We start from the raw sequence: 24,915 nt of genomic DNA, 5'->3' as shown, positions 1-24,915 counted from the left end.
TGAAGTTTAATTTATCTGTTTTCTTGATTGTTGACTGTGCTTTGGGTGTCATAAGATTTTCTCCTAAGTTTTCTTCTAAGAGTTTTATAGTTTTAACTCTTAAATTTCAGTCTTTGATGTAGTCCGAGTTGATTTCTGTGTATGATATAAAGGTCCAACTTTATTCTTTTGAATGTGGATATCTAGGTTTCCTCACATCATTTGTGGAAGACACTGTTCTTTCTCCTTTGAATGATCTTGGTACACCTGGTCTAGAATCAGCTGACCATTGCTGTCAGGGTTTATTTCTAGGTTCTCTATTCTATTCTGCTTTCCTATTTGTCTATTCTTATGCTAATACTACACTGTGATTACTGTGGCTTTATAGTAAGTTTTAAAATTGGGAAGTGTTAGTCCTCCATCTTTATTCTTCATTTTCAATATTGTTTTGGCTATTTTGGGTTCCTTGAAATTTAATATGAAATTTAGGGTGAATTTTTTTCCATTTCTATAAAAAAATGCAGTTAGGATTTTGATAGGAAGTCAATTGAATATTTATATCTCTTTGGATACCATTGTCATCTTAACATTAAGATTTCTAACCCATGAACATGGATATCTTTCTATTTATTGGTGTTGTTTAAAAACCTTTTTTTTTTTTTTTTTTTGTAATGTTATAGTTTTCAGTTTTCAAGTCTTTTTGACTTCTTGGTTACATTTATTCCGAAGTAATTTATTCTTATTGATGCTATTTTAAATGGAATTGTTTTCTTAATTTTCTTTTCAGATTTTTCATTGTTTGTGTACAGAAATGTAATTGATTTTTGCATGTTTTTCTATCGTACAACTTTGCTTAATTTGTTTAACAGTTAAGACATTTTTTATGGTTTCTTTAATATTTTCTATACATAAGATCATGTCATCTGCAGTAGAGGTAATTTTACTTTCTAGTTTTGATGTCTTTTATTTTTCATGCATAATTTCTCTGTCTAGAACTTTCTGTGCTATGTTAAATAAAAGTGATGAAAGTAGATATTTTTGTCTTACTCCTGATCTTAAGGAAAAAAGGCTTCAGTCTTGTACCATTGAGTATGATGTTAGCTGTTGGTTTTTCATTACATGGCCTTTATTATACTGCGAAAAGTACTAAGTTTTTTGTTGTTGAGTTTTCATAATGAATATGATACCTTGAGTCTTTTTATCATAAAAGGCTGTTGCATTTTGTCAGATACTTTTATTGCATCAATTGAGCGATCACAAGGGTTCTCCCCGCCCCTTCATTCTATTAATGTGGTGTATGACATTGATTTTTATGCTTTGAACCACCCTTGCATTCCGGGGATAAATTACACTTGGTCATGGTCTATAATTCATTTAATATTCTCCTGAATTTGATTTGCTAGCAATTAGTTGAGAATTTTTGTATCTATATTTATAAGAGATATTGGTCTGTAGTTTTCTTTTAGTGAGGTCCTCTGAAATTATACATTTTTGATTATCTTTAGTTTTAATTTCTCTTTCTCCATTCTCATGTCATATCTCTGAATAAATGTGAGTGTTTATTGGGAATTCCCTTCCTTTAGGTAAGTGAGCCAAGAATACGTTCTACCTTTTCTTAGTATGATAAAGATTAGGAAGCAGGTATTACAGGGAGACCAGGAAAGCAGAATATCAATTTGTTGATACTCTAAAATATTTACATTCTCATCCATAGCACCAATCACAGGAAGAATTGAATTAAACATTGGATTTTACCTCTGAGGAATTGATGTGGTTAGGCTTGTACATGTAATCTGCTTTAAATTAATTCTGAAGCAAGGATTTTATTCATAGTCTCTAAAAGGTTAATTATGTCAAAAATTGTACATAAAGGAGTAAGTCTCCTTTCCAGGCTTCAGGTGGGAGATAGCGTGATCTTCTCATTGAGCAGCCTCTTTGAGTTGACACTGGAATTTAAGTCTGACTTCCTTTAAACACCACATGCTTTCCAACTTTCAGAAAGGATTAGTATGAGAAACCACACTTTCTTAGAAATTGAGGGATAATCACTTAAACATGGGCTACCATTTTGAAATTTAAAAAATTTTCCCTCAATTCCTCACTTTTTTTAATTTGCCTGACAAAAACATCATTGTGTGATGTCACCTTTTCCCTGTGGTTCAAGATCATCACACACTTGATATGAAAGCGTGTAGGCTTCACTTGTGTTGATGCAGCTCAAATATTTGTTTGTTTGTGAGTAGACCTGTTTCATAGTCAACAGCTGCCCATTCTCAGCACTTTCTCATGTTTGGTGACATGACCTTGTGCACAGTGATTTTTTTTTTTTTCTAGGGACTTTTAGGATGGAAATTTGAGAAGTAGCTCTATTCCACCCCCAACCCCCGGTACTTTCCACCGACAGCATAGAGGTCCTACACCTTCAGAGATATAGCGGTGAGCAGTAGCAGCCATTTTCAGTCTTTGCCCAGTGCTGTTTGCTTTCCATCACAACCCATACCCAGTGCCCAAAGTAGCTGTTCTCACTCATAAGATGCCCCATGCCTAGGGGGTCTCTGTTTGGATGTACAAACCAGAGGCTACATGCATAGCTTTCTGCAGTTGTTGAGGCAGAGCCTGGAGAGCCATCTACAATAGAAGGAATAACTCACGGATTAGATGGTTTTAGGCTCTAAGATAAACTTGGTTACTCCACTTTCAGATTGATGACTTCTTACTGTCTTTTTTTCTATTGTCATACCCCACACCTACTCCTCCTCCTCATCTTTATAAGTGTCCTCATCCATGGACGCTTATCTTACATCAGTTTGCTTCTCTACATAGGCTGACCACCTTAGAAAGATTTTCAACAACAGCAACAAAAACAAAATATACCCTGCATGGGTTGCTCAATCCAGTACAGAATTACATTAATCAGAATACCTAGTTGCTACCCATCCTGAATATTCTGTTTAATTGAGGATGTTTTTCTTCAGTCAATTGCCTTTTCTAGGGACTCTGATTTACTGGAACCTTCTAGGGTTAGAATGGGGAAAATATACTACCTAAAACTCTGCCCGCCCTTGAGCACCTAGCAACAAATACAGCTGACAAGTGCCGAAGACCTGAATATTAGATTTGCCTTGGCTGACAGTATCTTTAAGTGTCTAGCTATTTATGGCTGACTTCCTTCCATAAAGAATTTGAAGTACCATATAAAAGCATCACTAGAGGATAAAATAAATAGTTGAGATAATCAAGACAAAGAAGAAATAAGGATTAAATAAAATGGGGACAAGAGTCACACAGAGAAATGTACGCTGAACACTTGCACAGTTGTAGAAGTGACCTGCATGGTTGGGTCCAAGCTCCCATCGGACCAAAGTAAGGAATGAATTATAATCAGTTATGTAACTCATGACATCCTTAAAATGAAGAACAATCCAGTTTAAGAGAAATAAGCTTTTTGTGTTCCTATTTTCTTAGGCATTTTCTTAGATCTGAGTTCAATTTCTTTCATGAATCCTCACAGGGAAAGCTGTGTGGTATAGTGATCAGCACCCCTGACAAGGGGTTTCCTGCACAGTGCAGGGCTGCAATTCAGAAGAAGCACATTTAGATGGGACCAAACCAGTGTTTCAAAGGTAAAACTTACAGCTCAGTAAATAGATGACATATCTTTTCTTGCAAGCCTCAGTGGTAATTGATTGTCACAATCAGGCTCTTTGATGACAATGATTGTAAGAGTCAAAAGATGTAAACAGTGGCAGGAAGCTACAGTCTAGTTGCTTCCTGTTTCTGAGGAAAGTCTAGTCTTTAAGCTCTGACATACAAGGTTGATAGGATTTTAGGTGCCTGATGGAATGGACCCCTCTCTGGCCTGAGTACTGGATCCTCTCAGGGAGAGCCAGTCTCCTCCTGTCTTCAGAAGAATGTCTACGCCTGTCTCTTCTGACAGCCAGGTGGGACTGAGGCCCTTGAGTCATGCATACAATGGATTATTATGTATAGTGATCTTCCTGAACTCACATATTAGTTAGTTACCTTAGGAATTTTTATATAGACAATCATGTCATCTACAAATAAAGATAATTTTATTTTTTCCTTTCCAGTGTGTTCATCTTTCTTTGTTTTTGTTTTTGCTTTTGCTTCACCTTTTTTTTTTTTTCCAATGACTTGGAACTCAGGTGAATAAGAATAGGAAAAGGAAGGAGCAGGAGCAGGAGCAGGAGCAGGAGCAGGAGCAGGTACAGGGAGAGTGGACATCCTTATCTTCAACCTGATCCTGATTGGCTTTTGGTTTTTTCTTATGTCTTTTATCAGATTGGAGAAGTTCCCTATGTTCCTCATTGCTGAGTTTTTGCAATGACTGGAACTTGAATTTTGTCAGTTGCCTTTTCTGCATCCATTGAGATGACTTTGTGTTTTCTTTTTAATCTGTTTATATAATGAATTACGTTGATTGATTTTCAAATGTGAAGCTAACCTTGCATTCCTGGGATAAATTCAGCTATGATATAGTGTTCTGTCATATACTACTGCATTCAATTTGTTAATATTTTGTTAAAGGGTTTTGGGGGGGGGGGCTGTTATACTCATGACATTTTGATTTGAAGTTTCCTTGTAATAGCTTTGTTTGGTTGTGGTACAAAGATAATCTGGCCTCATAATATTTTATTATATTCTTTCTGGAAGAGTTTTGTAAAATTAGTATTATTTCTTTCTTGGCATTGTGTTAGAATTCACTATTAAAGTCATCTAGGACTCAAGTTTTCTTTGTGGAAAGGTTTTTTATTACATATTAAATATCTTTAATTGACATACGGTATCTATTTCTTTTTAATGAGCTTTGAGCTTTGGTAGTTTGTTTCTTTTAAGGAATTTGTCTGTTTTGTGTAGGTCATTGAATAGTTGTTTGCATAGTTGGCATAAGATTATTCATAATATTCCCTTATTATCTTTCTAATGTTTCTAGGGATCTACCTTTTAGTGAAGTTCTATCTTTCATTCCTGACATTGGTAATTTGAATTTTCTCTCTCTTTCTTTCTTTACTAGTCTGGCTAGCAGTTTATCCATTTTAATGATCTTAAAAAAAATTTGTTTTTATTATTTTTTACTATTATTTTTCTGTTTTTCTATTTGATTGCTTATCCTACCTTTTCTCCCTTCGTTCTACCTAGCTTGTTTGTTCTTAATTTTCTTTTCTTTTTTTAGCTTCTTAAGGCGGGAGCCTAAATCATTGATTTGAGACCTTTTTTCTCCTCTAATATAAACATTTAATATGAAAGATTTCTTTTGAAATCACAGCTAAAGATGAGTTCCATACCTATTTATGTGATGCATCTTCATTTTTATTCATTTCAGTGTATTTTCTAATTTTTCTTGTGAATTCTTCTTGGATTCATAGGTTCTTTAAAAGTACGTTGTTTAATTTCCCAATATTTGGGGGATTTTTCAGATATATTATACTGTCGACTTATGATTTAATTTCACTTCGTACACAGGACATTCCTTGTACATTTCAATTCTTTAAAATATTGAGATTTATTTTGTGTCTCAGAATATGGTCTATGTTAGCAAATGGTCCATCTGCACTTGAAAAGAATGTAAATTGTGTTGTTGAGCAGTGTCATGTGCATAATTTTGTATGTGACAAAATTAACAGCCTGTAATGTTACAATTTTTTTTTAAGTTTTTCACTAAACAGCATTGCTTCCCAATCTATTTGTAACTTACAGCTGAATACTGTGTTTCCATTTATCTTTAGATTGCCTTGATGCCAAGTGATAACCAAAGGTGCTAGTATTTAACTTAAAATGAAACATTTTTCCAACTAGATCTTGCACATCTAATTTTCTGGTTCTGTGAGTATTCAAGTTCAGCTAGAGTGAGTGGAGATCTGTGAAATAATTTTAAGTCTTTTTTTTTTTTATGTCTTAGAAAAAAGTATATGTAAAATAAAACTAAGAACAAAATGTCAAATATGACTCTTTGAGGTGAGTCTTTTATTGTCCCATTCTCACACACATTAACTAGTGATAGTGTTCTGGTTCATGTTTTAGAAAGAGAATTGACAGTACTATCACAGATGGACTAGTTAGAGATACAGACAGTGGCTACTTGGGTGTTTCTTGGAATACTCCAGGTGAGAGATACTTGCTGAAGGAGCAGGTCTGTAGTGACTATAGGACTAGAATGAAGGGATGATTTTGAGAGAAATTCTGAGATATAACTTAAAGGTCTATATCTGTTAAAAATCACTGAGTAACTCGATGGATGATGATCCCATTCACCACATTGGAAAAATAAGATGAAAAGCAATAGTTGGTTTGGAAGAGAGGTATTGGGTAGCTTTGGCTTAAGACAGTTTTGTTTGTAGGTTGAACAATGCGATTAATAACATGGTCTTTAGTATTACAATGTAATTGATATTATGGCAGGTATGAGGTGCTATAATATAGAGGATTCACCCTTTTTTAAGCTCTTACTTTCTGTTCTCTTTTATATAAAACCCTTCTTAATCTTTATTTGCATCATTCTTAGATCTCGAATATATGAAGTTGTAGCAGCAGTTTAGTTAGCCTTTGTTTACCATAAAGGAAAATGTTTGTAATAAAAAGCAAAACCCATATAATTTAACAAGGCCAGTTTTCTAGTTATCTCTTGTTGAATAATAAACTGCTCCAAACTTAATGACATAAGAAAAGTATCATTTTATTATTCCGTGTTCACAAATTTGGACAGTGCATAGTGGGGATGGTTTGTCTTTCATCTACAATATCTGGAGCCTCAGCTGAGAAGACTTAAATAGTGAGGTTATTCAGAGACCTGGGGCTGGGAGTGTTCTTGAATCTGTGTCCCTCAAATGTCTGCCATCAAGGCTAGGATGGCTTGAAAGCTGGGTTTACCTAGGCTTTCGTTGGAGTGCCTACACATGGCCTCTCCATATTATGATAGCATAGCAGCTCTGCCTTATCGGAGTATAGCAGCTGCTTTCCAAGATAGAATGTTCTGGAAGGTTAATCCTGAAAGGGAGTCTGGAGAATGAGCATTTGAAGAACACCAGGTGTTATGTGACTTTTTCTCATAATCTCAGAAGTCACATAGCATTACTCCTCCCCCAACTGAGATTCAAGAAGAAGGGTATTAAGGAATTTGAAGTTGTTTTTTGAAACTCTCATAGATAATGACTTTCCAAGCTTAGAAATGTATTGGCTTTTACAGAAAGAAAGAGGCCAATTCAGGCTATAAGGGGGATATATAGATCTATTTTTACTGAAATCATGTGATTTTCCTGAAAGTGTGATAGCTGTGTGACAAAAGAAGAATTAATTTGTTCTTCTTATAACTTCTTAAAAATAAACAGAAAAAAAATTACTGTACTTTATCTAGCCATGAACATTTCCATTCTCTGAAATATTCTTGTCACTCTTTATATAAAAAGGCATATAGTATAAAATCTCCCCATTGTCCTCCATTATCCAGCTCTCTCCCACCCACTCCTAAGAAAAGAAAACAGCTACTGCTTTTAGAAAACAGATAGATAGCTACAGACTTTTATAATAATAATAATATTGCATGAATGTAGTTTCAATTATTTAATCAGTTTCCTATTGATGGACATTTGAGTAGTTTACAGTCTTTTGCTATTATAAACAATACTCCAATAAATAACCTTGTACATTCATAATTTCCCATAAGTAGAATACATTCTAGTAATTAAAGTAACAGTATGGCATTTGCATCTGTAACTTTGATAGCTACCTGTATATTATACTCTTTAAGTCAGTAGGTTAAAAACCCACATATCAACCTGCCAGTAATGTATGAGAATGTTTATTTTTCCTTGGCTTTGCTCTCAAATGTTATGTTATCAAATGTTTTTAGTTTTCCCAATCTAATAAGTAAAAGATGGTAACTTAGTGCATTTTTATCTTTGATTTTTCTTATGAAAATTTTTCATTTACTAGAGGATCATTTTTCTTTCACTTTTTATGAATGTCTTCATATCCTTGTTGACATATTTATCAATGATAAATTTATAAGGTGGCAGCACAGGTCCAGAAACAGATCCTCTCCACAGTGTCTTGCCTGCCCCAACCTTGCACCACCTGCATTTCCCGAGCCAGCTCCTAAACTTCCTCTGCTACACCTCCACGCCTTCACTGTCAAAGAGATTCCTTCAGTCTGGAATTTACTTTACCGTTCTCCACATTTTGGATCCATATAGTTTTCCTTTTCTGGTTAACAAATTAATCTTATACTTAGCTTAAAACAACACAAATGTATTATGTCACAATTTCTTTGCATCAGGAATCCAGGTACAGGTCGAACCTGCTCAGAATCTCAACAGATTGGAACAGAAGTGTCAGCAGGGCTGATGTTCTCATCTGGAGCTCGAGGTCCTCTTCTGAGATTTTTCAGGCTGTGAGAAGAATTCTCTTCCTTATGTTTGTGGGAGTGAGATTCCCATTTTCTTGCTGGCCTCCGGGAACTTGCTTAGCTTCTTGAGGCCTCCCTCATGTCCTAGCCATGTGGCCCTCTTACTTATGTCAGCTCGCTTTTCCTAGTCAGTAGGAGAATCTCTCTAGTTTGCTAACATAGACTCTTACACAAAGTAACCTAATCACAGGGGTGAAATCCTGTTCTATTCACAGGTCCCGTCTGCACTCAAAGGGAGGAATTTACACAGGGCATGTATATCAGGGGTAGGATTCTTAAGGCCATCTTAGCCTTAAGGACTCTACTCATCCTTTAGTGTCCAAATAAAATTATGTGCCTGAAAGAGCTCTTTTCATAAGCTTTTGCAGCAGTTATGAATTACCCTTTACCTTCTTCATACAGTAGTTTCTGTCTTACTCTGCCTGTATACATGAGATAAACAGTTAGAGTTCGTGGCCTAGCCATAATCTGAACAACACATTTTACCTTTGGAATGAGTGGTACTAGATACACATTTCACCTTGGCTAACTTGCTCTCTCTGTATTGTTGAGATGGCTCTTCTAAGAATAAGAGCTGTATTTTGTTATAATTGACAGCTCTTGAGGGCCTGACACACATTTTCTGAATGTTAATGGTCCACTATGGTGTGTTTTGAACATATCTGCCTATCTAGTAAAGCCACTTAGGGACTTTGTAACCTGAACATAATAGGCTAAATGTTCAAATCAAGGCAAACAAGAATTAGAGAAAAATCATATCTCAGAGATAGAAAGCAGGGCTTAAAAGATCCTGGAATTTAATTAGAAATGAAAGCCAATATTTGAGACGGTATGACTCCAGGGTGCCTCAGTGAGGGAAGTAAGGTATGTGGGGAGATTAGATTAGGTCCCATTTTGGTTGTCTCCACAGCCCCTCCCCAGTGCAGTGCCACTAGTAGGCACTCAACCAATGATGAATACATCATCAGAAAGTGGTACGTACCTGTAAGTCTTTATGATTTTTAAATCAATTGTTTTATTTTGTTTCCTAATTGTAGCTGGTGCTCAAGACAAGATTGGTTGGGCCTTTGGCCTTGGATTAGAAAGACTGGCCATGATCCTGTATGACATCCCAGACATCCGCCTCTTCTGGAGTGAGGACGAGCGCTTCCTGAAGCAGTTCCGTTTGTCTGACATCAACCAGAAGGTGAAATTTCAGGTAAGATGACTTGCAAGAATCAAGTAACTCATAATAAAAATGGTTTTCAGGAATTGAGGGGAGTACTTGGACTTTATTGATTTTAAAAATAATGTGAATTTGAAAAGAGATTTTATATATAGGTCTATAAACAGAGGAGTTCATAAATCTTCAGAAATTATATGCAGGAAAAGATTTATCAACTTATTAGTCTAAGCAGAGAACCAGTTTGGGGCTTTGTTAATGACCATTTTGTTATTATGAAATATCGATCTTTATATCTGATGATGCTTTTAAAGTTTAGTTTTTCTGATACTAATAGACACGCTGACTTTTTTATGTTTAGCATTTGTAATGCATATCATTTTCATCATCTTACTGTCACTATGTCTTTATATTAAACACATGTCTTTTACAAACAGCATAGTGTTGGATCTTTTTTAAATCCAGATTTAATTGGAGTGTTGACTACATCTTACATTTAATATAATTATGTGGGATATTCTTGGACTTAAGTCTATCATCTTTTATTTTTCCCTTTTCCCCCCTTTGTATTCTTTATTTCTTTATTTGGACATTTAGGTTTAGGGGTCGGGGGGTTGTTTCTTTGTTTTTTAATTCCCTTTTTTCACCCTTATTGCTATTTAGTTTCACCATTTTATATTATTTTGAAGTGATTATTCTAGATTACAGTATGTGTAATTAATTCATTACTCTTTACTATGGGTAGCTATTGTACAGCTTCATGAAACAGTTAACCTTACAGTAGTGTGATTTTATTTCTCCTGTTTTTTTTTGTTTTATTGTCATATTTTATTTCTTCATATATTATAGCCCCATAATATATTGCTCTACTTGCTTCATATAGCCAATTGTCTTTTAAAGAAATTTAAAACTATATTGTTTTATATTTCTCTTAGTATTTACCCCACATTGATCATTTCTTTCTGCTGATCTTCATTTTTTTCTGTGATTATTCCTCTTAAGTCTGAAGACCTTTTAATATTTCTTATAGTGCAGCATGGAATTTTTCAGCTTTAGTTTGTCTGGAAACAGCTTTGTCTCACCTTTATTTCTTAGGAATATATTTTCCATGGATATAGGTATCTGGGTTGCCAATGTGTGTGTATTTGTTTTTTTTTCCTGTCAGCTCTTTAAACATAACATTTCACTGCTATTATCTTTTTACATCTGTTTTCAGCAGTTTGACTTATGTATGATTTTATGCCTGTTATCCTACTTGGGGTTTCACCATGTAGGATTAATGTCTTTCAACTATCTTTAAATATTCTTATCTAATATCTCTTCCAACAATCTATTCCATTCATTTTTTTTTCCTTTTCAGACTGCAACTGCATATAGGTTGGCCCATTTGGACTTATGCCATAGAACTCATGCTTAGGGTTTGTTTTTTATTACTGATTTTTTTTTTCACTCTTTGCTTTATTTTGGATAGTTTTATTGTCGTCTCTGGGTTTACTAATCTTTTTTCTTGTGTGCAGTCAGCCATTAAGCCCCTTCAATGAATTAATCATTCCAGTTATTGTACTTGTCCGTTCTACAATTTCTACTTGCTTCTTTTTTCAAGTTTTTATTACTCTGATGAAATTCTCCATCTTTTTACCCATTTTGTACATCTTCCCTTAAATTCTTTAGCATATTTGTAATAGTTATTTTTAAATCCTTGTATATTAATTTCAGTCATTTACTTTTGTTCTTTATTTTTCTCTTATAGGTCACATTATTCCTATTTTTTCATTTGTCTTACTTTTTAAATTGTGTTTAAAAGAACACAGAAGCTGAAGTAGGTAATATTTATCCCCAGAAAGCCTTACCCTTTCTCCCATTAGGCAACAAAGGAGACTAGGCCAGACCTCTTTATTCTGATCTGGAGTTGAACTGGGTTTCACATTTGATTTCTTCTCGATGGTAAGATCTGGCCTTGCAGCAGCTTGGGACCTACATGTGTGAGATTACAAGATCCTTCTCTCTTTCCACCCGGTTGCCAGTTGCTTCTACACAAGTGTGTGCTTAGCAAAAATATAAAGGAGAAATGGCTGGCAGCAAGGACTATCTGGTTCTCTATTTTCCAATCTGCCACACCAGCCAATGATTGGCTGATAAAAAATTCGGCTCTTTTCTCCTTATTCCAGCAAAGTTTCTTTACCAAGAGCAGGCTAGCTCTTCTGACTTCTCATGCCCCCGTGGTAAAAGTAGCCACTAATATTTGTTCACCCTAGAAGGGCTCATCTCGCTCTCTGGAATTTCATTCGTTTAGACTTGTGTCCAGATGTCTTTCATATCTTGTATGACAGGTAAGATTTTTTAATTTGTTGTTTTCTTGTTAATACAGTGGGACCGATTTTTTTTTTTCATCCTTTTGTATCTTAACCAAAAGTGGAGCCTCCTATCACTAATTTAATAATTGGTTTCATCTTTAATGGCTTTATTTTTTAATTTCTCGTTCCCCCCAGTCTTCTGCCTTTTAGCAACAGTCAGCTCATTCTCTATGTCTATATGTCTGTTTCTATTTTGCTTTGTTTTTTGTTGTTGTTGTTGTTGTTAGATTCCACATGTAAGTAAAATCATATGGTATTTGGTTTTCTCTGTCAACTTGCTTCAAAACTGGAACCTCTTATAATTAATTTAATTTTTGGTTTCATTTTTAATGGCCCTAAAAATCCTATTTTTTAAAAAATATATGTTTATGTTTAATCTAGTACCAGATTAAATTGGAATAAAGCTCCAGCTACATAATCAAAAGTAAAATCTGGCTAAGGATCTAAGTTTTTCTCATTCACATTTTATGTATTCGGTCATTTATTTAATCAGTAAACATTGCTGGACCAGCAGCCATCATTGCACAGTGCTCTACACTGTGGTGAGCAAGCACAGATGAATAGCGTAATTGCCACCACAAGTTAGTGGCTTAAGTACAATTTAAGTTTACTTAAAACTGTCTTCTCTTAGGAGACACAGAAATATCCAGGAATAGACTATGCTTCTTTTGTATTAAGTGTCAGTTTTAAAAATCTTTTCTGCCTTCAGAGTTGAAAATTGGTGTCTGCATACTTGCAGTATTACATAATTTATATCATTGCCTTTGTGTAATAAACTTAAACACTTCTGATGGGGCAGTTAAGATTTAGTTGCTGAAAAAGTATATGTCTGTAAAATATTTTGTAGTTTGTAGATCACAGAGAGCTGTTTCCTAATTATTCACTTATAATTAGTACCTATTGCTGAATACAACAAATGACTATAAACTTAGCAGCTTAAAATAACACATCTTTATTATTTTACAGTTCTGGGGGTCAGAAATTCAAAATCGATCTGGGCTAAAGTCAGGGTGTCAACAGGGCTTATTCCTTCTGGAGGCTGTAGAGAAGAATCCACTTCCTTGTCTTTGCCATCTTCTCAGGCTAACCTCATTCCTCGTTTAAAACTCTCTACTGCCTTTTTCCCTCTCCTTTCCTTTGCGGTCATGTTGCCTTCTCTCTGAATTTTTGTCTGCATCTTACAAGGACCCTTGTGATTACATGGACCCCACCAAGATAATTCAAGATAATCTCCACATCTCAAGATTCTTTCTTAATTACATCTGTAAAGTTATTTTCGAATATAAGGGCACACAGTCAGGGATTAGGAGATGAACATCTTTGGAGGGACATTATTCAGCCTGTCACATGGCAGATTTATATATTCCATTTTCATCATAGCAAATTGCTTTCTTTCTGATATAATAGAGACCATTTCGTTGTTAGGTATAATAAATACTGATAGTATTAAAGTGTGTATTCTTTGTGTAAAATGGTCATTTTTATACATATGAGGGGAATAAGAGACCCATTTTGTCACATAATGTCAGCCTGTCTTCCCCCCACCCCCTACCCCCACCCCTTTTTAATTTACCCCCTACCACACCTGACCTATGGATGTTGCTGTTTTCCCTTAAGAACTGGATCTCTGAAGGTGGGGCATCTCCTCCCACACACTCACGGTGTGCGCCTGGGTCCTGGCACCCCCAGGTGTATGGTCCGACACCCCCCTCCGCCCCCCGTATGGTCCATGGCTCCACTGGAGGCACAAACCCAGGACCTTCTGCGTGTAAAGCACACATGCTAACCACTACACTATGGAGCCACCCCTGGCCTGTCTTAAGAAGAATATTTAACATGATTATTATACTCTGCAAACTCGTCCCCGGGGGAAGGGGAAGAGTGAAAACGTCAGGGGAAAAGGTCTGCTGGCAGCTATGAGCTTGTGGCTTCTCTGGCCAGGAAACTCTGGGAGCCATGTGGGATCATATTGTGTAGGTCTGGCAGGAGGCAGAAATTTCTCTTCTCTGGTTTCCCTTCAGGCCCTCCTAGATTGTGCTTTAGGCTCTCTTAGCTTCTCTGGCATCCTCCTCTGCATAGTCTCCATGGACTTGTAAATCCGCCAATCTAGCTGTGATGGCAGTCTTCTAGGCGCTAGCAGTCGTCTGATTTATATCACCCTGAGGCGTCATCTCTGCCACTCTTTCCTGAATACCTTGAAAACTATTGTTTAAGTCTAATAAGTGTGAAATTCAAGTTATAGTGTGATTTTAATTATTTTTTATTTTATTTATTTTATTTTACATGGTTTAAGAGCCTGTTTTTTTGTGGCTCTCATTCCCAACCTGGATCAATCAGCGCTTGAAATAAATGGATGAGCAAGCTGGTGGTTTTATCATGCACGAGTTGTCTTATTCTATACAAGGGATCTCTATCCCTGACTCTAGCTCCCAAAACGAGGCTCATTCTGGGTGTTTGGACCCTCGCTGTGTGTATGTCTGCCCCCATCCCAGAAGGTAAAATTTGCTGTTTCAGTGCAGTGAATTGAATATTCAATAATCCAACTTTAGTTTCTTCTTTAAATGTTCTCTAATCAATCCTGAATTATGAATTTAATATTTAGTTCTACACAGAGTAATACTAGTTATTGAAAATTATTTATTAATCAACATTGTAAATGTTATTCATATATTTTACTTAAAAGTTATTAATTTCATGTGTATTCATAGTTGCTTACAAGGTCAGTACCCATTTAATGAAGTAACTCAGCAATGTTTGTTGTTATCTTTCCAATTAAGGAGTTTATTTTAGCTTTCCTTTGTGGGCACAGACTATATTTGTTCCTAATCCTAGATAATATATATCTCAAATACTTGTCACTCCAATGGGAATAGATGAAAGTGGATAGGTGGTGACATGCAAACCTACTCTATCAAACCCTATTCAAGATCATAATGATCATAGTTAGTAGTTAACACTGATTTAAGCTTTACTTTATGTTCAGCATTATTCTACAGGCTTTGTATGTCATAATTCAGTTCTCTTAATAACCCTCTGAGTTTAGTTACTATTTTCTCTTCATTTTACAGATGAGGAAATGGTAGCTGAGAGGTTACGGTGTGTTAGCACTGTGTATTGTTCATTCAGAGTTTCAAAAAGCCATTTCCTAAAGGTTTATCCTGAGAGTAAAATTCATAGGTTGATTATTCAGAGCCAAAGGATTTAGATTTTCAAACAAATCCAAAAGTAAGTATATAATTTATAGAAAAACAAGGCATTGAATTTAAATTATCTTATTTATGAACTTACTGATAATAAACTACCTATATTAATGCTTCTCAAACTTCAATGTACAGATGAATCACATGAGGATCTTGTTAGAATTCAGATTCTGATTTGGTATGCTTAATATAGAGTCTGAGATTCTGCACTCCTAAGTAACTCCTAAGAGATGCTGATGTTGTTGGTCCACAGACTACACTTTGAATCTGCACAGTGATAGACAGAATCATCTTATATGTCAAAGTTCAACTACCTCATCTGTAAAATGAGATGACAAAATGAAATAGTCTGACCATGTGATTAATTTACTTTCTTCTCTGTTGCACTTTCAGCAGATCTATAATTTATGATACCTTTTACACTAATCTCAAAAGTCTTTTCTTTCTTCTTATCCTAGATTTGTTACCATGAATTTCAGAGTTGCGGTACTATAACACTTTTGTTCCTTTATGAATGGTTTAAGCTCTTCCTTCTTTCTTTCTTTCTTTCCTTCTTTCTTTCTTTCTTTCTTTCTTTCTTTCTTTCTTTCTTTCTTTCTTTCTTTCTTAATTTCTTCTTTAGTTGTTCACTCTCATTCATTCATTCATTCATTCATTCTTTTCTGTTTGTATCTGTTGGTGTGAAAGGATTGTGAGAATAAACTCATACAGTTTAAATACACATTAAAAAAAATTCTGCTTAAGTCATATGTGTTTGTGTGCTTCAAGTAATTTGCGAAGAGAAAGTGTTAGTATTTAAATTGGAAAAAATAGAACTGGAGATGGAAGATGAAACTGGAAGCACGAAGAATTTGGGAGGCGTCAGCTGGGACAGTGACTATTATGAAAGGGTCTTATATCAAAAAACTATTAGAACTGATCAATGAATTCAGTAAAGTATCAAGATATAAAATTAATATTCAGAAATCTGCTGCATTTATACAGCAATAACGAACTACAAGAAAGAAAAATTAAGATAGCATACTCATTTACAGTTGCATCAAAAAGAATAAAATGACTGGGAATAAATTTAATCAAGGAGCTAAAAGACTCATACTTGGAAAATTATAAGACATTGTAAAAAGAAGTTGAAGAAGACACAAATGGAAGCATACACCAAGTTCATGGATTGGAAGAATTAACATAATTAAAATGTCCATACTCCCAAAGCAATATATAGATTCAATGCAATTTCTATCAAAATACCAATAGTATTTTTCACAGAACTAGATCAAATAATCCTAAAATTTATATGCAATCACAAAAGACCCTAAATAGCCACAGCAATCTTAAAAAAGAAGAACAAAGTTGGAGGTATCACACTACCTGATATCAAAGTTTACTCTAAGGCTATAGTAATCAGAAAAGCATAGTACTGGCATAAAAACAGACAAAAGATAAGTAGAAAAGAATAGGGAGCCCCAAAATAAACCTGTACCTATACGGTCTATGACAAAGGAGGTAAGAATATAAAGTAGGGTAAGGATAGTCTAATAAATGGTATTGAGAAAATTAGACAACTACATGCAGAAAAGAAAAAAAAAGAAAGAAAAAGAAACTAGATCACCTTCCTATACCATATACAAAAATAAACTCAAAATGGATTAAAGACTTAACTATAAGATCAGAAACCATAAAACTCCTAGACAAAAACATAGGCCGTAAACTTTCTGACATTGCTATTAATAATATGCTTTCTGATATGTTGCCTTGGACAAGAGAAACAAAAGAAAAAACGAATGACACTGCATCAAATTAACAAGTGTGTTTGCACAGCAAAGGAAACCATCAACAAAACGGAAAGACAACCTACTGAATGAGGAAAGGTATTTGCCAATGATATATCCAATAATATCCAAAATTTACAAAGAACTCATGCAACTTAACACCAAACAAACAAACAAACAAAGCCTAACAAAACAATCCAATTAAAAACTGAGCAGAGAACCTGAATAAGCCTTTCTTAAAAGAGGACATACAGATGGCCAATAGACATGAAAAGATGCTCAATGTCACTAATCATCAGAGAAATGCAAACTAAAGTCACAATAAGATATCACCTCATACCTGTCAAAATGACCTTTGTCAATAAATCAACAAACAAGTGTTGGCAAAGATGTGGAGAAAAGGGGACCTTTGTGAACTGTGGATGGGATTGAAAATTGGTGCAGACACTGTGGAAAACAGTATGGAGGTTCCTCAACAAACTAAGACTAGAACTACCATTTGACCCAGCAATCCCTCTTCCAAGTATTTACCCAAAAAACTTGAAAACATTTATCCACAAAGATATATGCGTCCCGACTATCATAGCAGCATTGATCATAATGGCCAAGACATGGAAACAACCGAAATGTCCATTGATAGATGACTGGATAAAGGAAATGTACCTATATACAATGGAATATTACTCAGCCATAAGAAAACATGAAATACTACAATTTGCGATAACACAGATAGATCTTGAGATTATCAGGCTATGCAAAATAAATCAGACAGAAAAAGTTGAGAACCATATGATTTTACTCATATTTGGGACATAAAGCTAAATGTAACAAGCAAAACATGACAAACAAACAGAGAGTCGTGGACACGGACAGTGGATTAGTGGTCACTAGAGGGAAGGGCAGAATGGGGAGGTAGATAGAGGTAAGAGGGTCAAATATTTGGTGGCAGAAGGAAATTTAACTTTGGGTGATGAACACACAGTACAATATGCATATGATGTATTATTGAACACTTGAAACCTATTTGATTTTATTAACCAATGTACCCCAATAATTTTAATTAAAAAAAGAAAGATCAGACACAAGAAATTATAGTTTGGGTAATCATTTTATAATGTTTATATATGTCAAACCATCATGGTGTGTACATTAAATAGATACAATTTTGATTTGTCAGTTAGACCTCCATAAAGTGAGGGAGAAAAAGTTATAGTTTTAAAAGAAAATCATCAGAAGAGAGACCAGAAACAAATACAAGTTTGAAGGAATTGCCGTAGAAAGAAAGAACATGTCAATTAAGCAATGATGGGTAAGTCAGTCAATGGTTTTTTTCCCAGGTATAAATATGGTAAGTAATTCTTACAGGATAGTAGTAAGGATGTTTTTTGGCTCAACCAAGAAGACTGAACTCAAAAATGGCTTAAATAAGAACAAAATAACAAGAAGCTCTCAATAATGCCAGGGCTCTAAAGCCCTGAGTGTTTTCCTCCTCCGGCTTGAAAGATGTCAGCAGGAGCATCAAGCATCACCTCAGATGCAAGATCTAAAGCAGAAAAGTGCCCTTGTTTCCTTTTTTAAGTGTGAGGAGAAGTTTTCCAGTTTTCAGCAGACTTTTATCACATTGTATTTTCAAGGCAGTTGAACTTAACTTGCTCCTTTCTGATATTTATACTGAACTCTTGTCAGTAAGGCTTATGCTTTTGCTTTACTTCACCAACAATTCCAGATGTATTCAATTAGTCCCTGGAGGCAATGTTATCTCTTATTACAGCACCGTTTTTATGAACAGTCACTTATGAAATTGGATAATGGGACTATTAGAAAAGCTATTCCACGCTAAAATGTTTTACCTTCCATTGGCTTATGCTTGAAATCATCTGTTAGATTTTTCTTCCTTTAGTTTAATCCTTTGATCTCTTTGCCTAGAACTGGCCGTGCCTACTTTCATAGGACAGCTGGATGTGATTCATGAATAGTATGAGGTTATAGGACGTTTTTTTTCTGTTTGAAACTGAGTATTAGAATCAGGGTCATCATGGCACATCCAACTAAGTTAACTATATTGGCCAAAGGGAAAAGTCTGAAATCACTAACCTCAAGGTCACTCAGCCTGGGAATGAGGTCCTTAGAGTTATCAAAAATTAGAGCCAATGCAAATAGAAAATTCAGTGTTTATGTTCATTTTCTGTTGACCAAATTAAATCAGAGAAATTTACCTTACTAAATTGTTAGTAAAGAAAGATAAGTGTGGTTATTCTGTGTCTTTATTTACCTCATTCTGTACAATAGGAAAAACAAACCTCTTCACTGTTTGAATTAGAGGTGTGCACTACTCCTTTACTCAAAGGGTAAGAAGGGCATCTGGGCTCATCTGAAATGTTAGGACTTAAAGTCAGCTGTGTTTAGACAGAGAAATGAGAATTGCTTTGCAATTCCATTATTGCACAACTTTTCAAACGGTGCATTTATGTTGGCATTTTGTATGTGTAATCTTGTGATCTTGAAAATGAATAATGGTTAAAGTAAGCAGTAATTTATATAGTAGGTAGCTTAATTATTATGTTTATCACTTGGCTGAGTAATAAATCAAATGTTTTCTTTCAATGTAAGGGAAGAATTTATTTTCTAAAGGGCCTCCCTATGTGATTTACAAATTGTAAGTGTAGACTATAATTTACTACCAAGGATAGTGAGTTTTAAATAGATGACCCTCATAGAGTCTGTTTGGCTGAGTTTGAACTACAGATTAACTGATGTTTGGGTATGAAGTAGCTATTTGATATTATTTTATTCATTTTTAAAATGATGAAATATTCTGAATATACATACATATATTTCTTGATTTACTAATAAATAGAACTGTGTGCCCTCCATCCAGTTATTGACTCTAGGCCTGTCTCCCTGATGACACTCTCCTTCCTGCTCTTCCTAGACCTGAGCACTGACTTCAATTTGATGTTCACCAATTTTGTGTTATTTGTATATATCGAAAAACAATTTGTTGGATTAATTCAAAATGTACCTTAAATAGCTAAAATAGTTTAAAAATAGAAAATCAGAGAGATTTTATGAGAAATTTCTTTAGTAGTTCCTGAAATTTATATGGAAATGCAGAGTGTCAAGAAAAGGCAAATAACGAAGTTGAAGGACTTGTTTAATGTCAAATATTTTTAAAAAGCTACAATAATTGTGAGTTGAACTGATCCAAGATAAACATATAGGCCTATAGAGAATGCAATAAGGAGCCCAGAAACACACCTCTGTTTTCTGCTAGACTTACGATAACACCTGAACTAGGGAACAGAGAGGCAGGAGGAAAGCCTTTTGTGCAAGTGGAACAGGAATAATTGAGAATCCATATTGAAAAAATGAAACTTGACCCCATATTTCTAATTATTCAAAATTGAATTCCAGGGGGTTTATAGATCTAAATGTGAAAGGTAATTTATTAGCTACTGACTTTGAAAAAGTTATTTTACTATGAGTGATTCTTTTATTCTTATTGGAGTAAACCAAATCTCGGAGATTGAACCGAATGAACTATAGTGATGTAAAATTAAAACTTAATTAAATGTCTGATCTTGAAAGTTTTGAAATGAGTATTTAAAGTAGTTACTGTAGGTTTTTTGTAAAGCCTTTTATCAAATTAAGGATGTTTCCTTCTATGTCTAGTTTGCTAAGAGTTTTTATCATAAATGGCTTAAAATTCATCAAACCTGTCCATATATTTTGAGGCAATTGTGTGATTTTTAGGTTTTATTCTGTTAATGTAGTGACATCGTAATTTTTTTTTGCATAAATATAACTTGGTTGAAATATATTATCTTTTTAATATGTTTCTAGATTTGATTTGCAAATATTTAGGGTTTTTAAATCTATGTTCTGGGGTGAGGTAGGTCTCTAATTTTCTGTTTCTTATGTTCTTATCAAGTTTTGATGTTAAAATTATGCTTTCATCATAAAAATTGGCAGTGTTTTCTTTTTCTGTTTTCTGGGAGACTATCTTGAAGATCATGTTATTTATTAAGTATTTGATCAAATTTACCGGTCAAGTCATCTTGGAGTTTTCTTTGTGGGAAGTTTTTAACCACAGTTTAAATGTTTTAATAGTTATTACACTTTACAGATTTTTTTTTGTCTCAGTTTTGATAAATTGTATTTTTTTAAGGAATCTGTTCATTTCATCTAACTTTCAAGTGTATTGGAATAAAGTTGTTTGTAATAGTCTCTTATTATGATGACTTTTTAATAGAAATATTATTTTGATTAGTCAAGAGTTAAGTACATTCACTAACATTTTATCAAATTTTGTGCTCACCTTTTTTTTTATACTAAGCCTTCTCTTGAGAGAGAGTTTGCTTTGCTTCTCAATGGAGTATATCCTTTGAATATTTTTTTCCACAGTAAACTGTTTTGGTCTTTGTATACCTGTGTTCATATTACCTTCATTCTTAAATGATAATTTAGTGGGGTATAAAATTCTTGAAGGGCAGCCATTCTCCAGAAGCACTTTGAATACATTACTTCTAGCCTTTGTTCTTGAGAAGTCTAATGTTAGTCAATTGTTATTTCTTTGTAGATAGTCATACCTTTTCTCTAGGGTAATGTTTAAGGCTTTCTTTTTATATTTCATGTCCTCTAATTTTACTATGTTGCATCTTGGTGTGGATTTATCTTTATCCCACTTAGTACTTGAATTGTTTTGTTTGTTTTTTGTTTGTTTTAACTCTAGAAAAGTCTGCATTATTCGATCTTTTAGAATAGTGGTTCCCCTCCATTCCGCTTACTACCTTTTTATAAATTTCCTCTTGTATGTTGGAACTTCTTAGTTATTAGCCATGTATCTTAGCTATTCTTTGATTTTTTTTTTTTTGTCCTCCTGTGCTGGTGAATTTCTGAATACTTTCTACCAATTTAATAATTTTCTCCAAGATTTTTAAACTTAACTATTACTTCCTTTTCTTCTCTACATTCTTATTTAATTTCTGCCTGGTTTTGTTTCCTAATTCCTTGCTTTTTGAAATGGTTGTTTAGCAATTTGAATATCTTTATTTTGTTATTTTAAAGTCTTTAGGTATTCTATAATATTAATTTTATCTAAATTGAGTTCTGGTTGGTGTGGTGAGCAAGTACCAGAGTTGGTGCTTGAGGAATTGCTGTGAAGAAGACAGAATACGAAGCTAATGAGTAAGGTATGAGTGAAGCTTCCCACAGACAAGAGGACTACAGAAACAGGTGGAGTGGATATAGAAGAGGGACTGCAGAGTAAGATGGGCAGGACAGTCTTTCTGTGGTGCCTGCTCAGCTTGATGAACTGGCTGATGTGACTCTTTGAGGATACTGTAGACTCTTGAACTTTACTTAAGGATGTTTATATAAATGCTAATTGTTATTGAAGGCTAATGTCAAATTATTTCAAAAAAGAGAGAGAAAAAGAAAACAACATTGTTTTAAGCTTTTGGAGATCTCTTCCAGAATGTTTCTTATATGTTAGGCAGAAAATATTGTGTGCATGTGTGTGACCAAAGACTGAAAAATGAAAGGAAAAACCATTAGAATCAAATATTCTAGCAAATGTTATCCACATTTTGAATATTTTGAAGATCTTCCTAATTTGTTTATTTTGTTGGAAACAAAAGGAAATTAGAAGAGAGGATATTAAAAATTGGCTTGGCTTGCATTATTGTTTAAAACTAACAGTCTTGAATATTATGGCATGTGTGTCTTCTGTATTTCGGTGGAATGATTAAAGCCATCTTTAGCATTGTATTACCACAACTTTTGCATCCTCTAAAGGTAATTTAGTTGCCCTCTTCCCAGATACTGCAGATTTCTAGTTTTATAGTTTTTTTTTTTCTTCTCACACAGTTTCTCAATTATCACCTTGTTAGCTACACACCTACTGCACAGAAAAATGTATTGCGCCATTTAACCTTTTAAGATTAAAAAGAAAGACTGGAAAGTGCACTTCGTTAATGAGCTAATTCATCCTCAAAGGAAATGATGTTTCTGGGTCTGGAGCTTCGATGTGATTGTTGAAAGGTAGAACCTGATTACTTAATAGACTCTAGAAATGGAACAAGAAAGATTATTGACAGGTCCCTGGAATCAAGGAAGATGTCTGCACTGTCACTGTAGCTGTACATTTCCAGTTCCAAATCACTGAGATCAAGGCTGATGAATAAACTATTCTTTCCATCAGTTTCTATACATTTCCTTATGGAAGAGACACCGCCATTATGATGCTACTCTGAAATAATTCTCATCATCTCATTCTGTGATTACCTTTATTTCTTGGTATAGAAGAAATAGATTCACTGGCTGTTTCATTGTTAGATTTCTCATGAAAAAAATGGTAACTTTACACTTCAGTGGTTATTTTTTTCCTTACTTTTACTACTGTATCTATTAAAGGCAAATATGCAGTCATTAGTATGTAAATTGAAGTTGGGCACTGAACAAACGAGGTAGAGCCTCAAACACTCTTTATTGACTAGTTTTATTGTAATCTGAGGAAACCCTATAGGAATATGTAAAACTATGGATGGTGGGCCTGTATTAATATAAACACATGTCAGCTTCATTTTGGGCTGACCTATTATTTCATGTCTCTTTCGTTACATATGGGTGTAATGCCTTTATCTCAAAGAGATTTAGATGCTAACATAGTGATTAGGTAATAATCGATAATTTAATGGAAAAGACTGAATCAGATAAGAAAGCAGTTCTCACAGAAGTGCATAAAGAATCCTGCTCTCAGAAGCAACAGAAGTTGAAAGACACTGCGAGACCGTGATTAGGGTTCCCCAAGCTTGGCATTTTCAGGGATGACTTTGAATCATAAGCCCTCAGATTATAACACTTTCTTCCCTCACACCTCCCCCCAGCCCTCCGCCCACTATCATCCGATCACCCTCTTGCATTGCCTAGTGGCTCTGGCACCTGGTTGGGTTTTTCTCTCCACCATCCTAGGAACAATGCCCAGGTGCCACAGTTACTTGGCATTCTATAAATCAGACAAAAAGCATTTCATCCAACTTCACAAATTTACTTTACAGGCACACCTGGATCATCCAACCACTCTTCTTTTGCTAAAGTTCCCTCAGTACAGTCCTCTGTTCTGCTCCTTCAACCCTCACATTCTATCAAGCCCTCTTTCAGCCTCCTCTTTACCCTATTTCTTACCCAGTCTGTGAGTCTTCCTGCATCTCCCAGGTTTCACTTTTTGCTCCCTCAAGCCCAGAATGAGTCCATGGTCAACTACTTCACATTCTTTCTTTTTTTTTTCTAGCTTATATAGTCAAGTCCCTATCCTATGCTAACCCTCAAATTCCTTTTTCCTGTTTGAACTCATTGTCTCCATGTTGAATATGGCAGAGCTGATTGACCCATCTACAAATGTATGATTTCTTACTGGGAGTTCCAGATTTGTGCCACAGCCTTCCCCGTCCCCAGCCTTGAACAAATAACCTCATTTTATCACTGGACAAAACTAAGGCCATCTACCATGAAATTTGTCATCTTCCCTTGTCTCCACTTCTGATTTCTTCTCAATACTTCTTCATCCATTGTAGATCTACACAGTCAGAATCTTTGGGGATGGGATCCAAAAATTTACTTCTTAACATACTCCCAATGATTCTTATGTGGTTTAACATAGAAGAACTTCTAGCCAACACTGTTATAATAGCAACCTGATTCCCCTGATTTTGGATTCTTCCTGTTTCTGGCTATCTTCCACATATTAAGATGTTACCATCTTGTTTTAACCTTTTCAGTAGTTCCCCTTTGCATGAAGAATGTATCTTGAACCCCATAGCATGAGATCCAAGCTTTTTGTTCACTAACCGCTTATTTCTATCCTGTCTCCTGCCCCTGCCTCCCTTACGCCCTCTTTCTGACAGTCATGTCAGACTTCTGCTCTCCAAAGTCAGTTATTTATTGGTTCATTTAGAGTTCCCCTACCCTTGAGCTGCAGACTGGTACCAGAACCAGGCTGCACAGTAGGGGGTGAGTGAAGGGCAAGCAAGCA

General features: G+C 34.9%; 1 protein-coding gene across 6 annotated transcripts in view; it reads left to right on the top strand.

Annotated features, from left to right (window-relative positions):
• The window catches only part of FARS2 (phenylalanyl-tRNA synthetase 2, mitochondrial), a 442,133-nt gene that overhangs the window by 229,994 nt on the left and 187,224 nt on the right, over positions 1 to 24,915 (top strand). For all 6 annotated transcript variants that reach the window (XM_036229346.1, XM_036229283.1, XM_036229309.1 and 3 more), the window contains one exon: positions 9,439 to 9,599. In XM_036229346.1, coding sequence (XP_036085239.1) covers positions 9,439 to 9,599 — 161 coding nt within the window. The remainder of the gene's footprint in view (positions 1 to 9,438; positions 9,600 to 24,915) is intronic.

This window comes from Rousettus aegyptiacus, unplaced genomic scaffold, assembly GCF_014176215.1.
Source record: "Rousettus aegyptiacus isolate mRouAeg1 unplaced genomic scaffold, mRouAeg1.p scaffold_m13_p_1, whole genome shotgun sequence".
In the NCBI taxonomy this organism is placed as follows: Eukaryota; Metazoa; Chordata; class Mammalia; order Chiroptera; family Pteropodidae; genus Rousettus; species Rousettus aegyptiacus.
The sequence above is the reverse complement of the archived record's forward strand: the minus strand, read 5'-3'. Positions and strand labels throughout refer to the sequence as shown.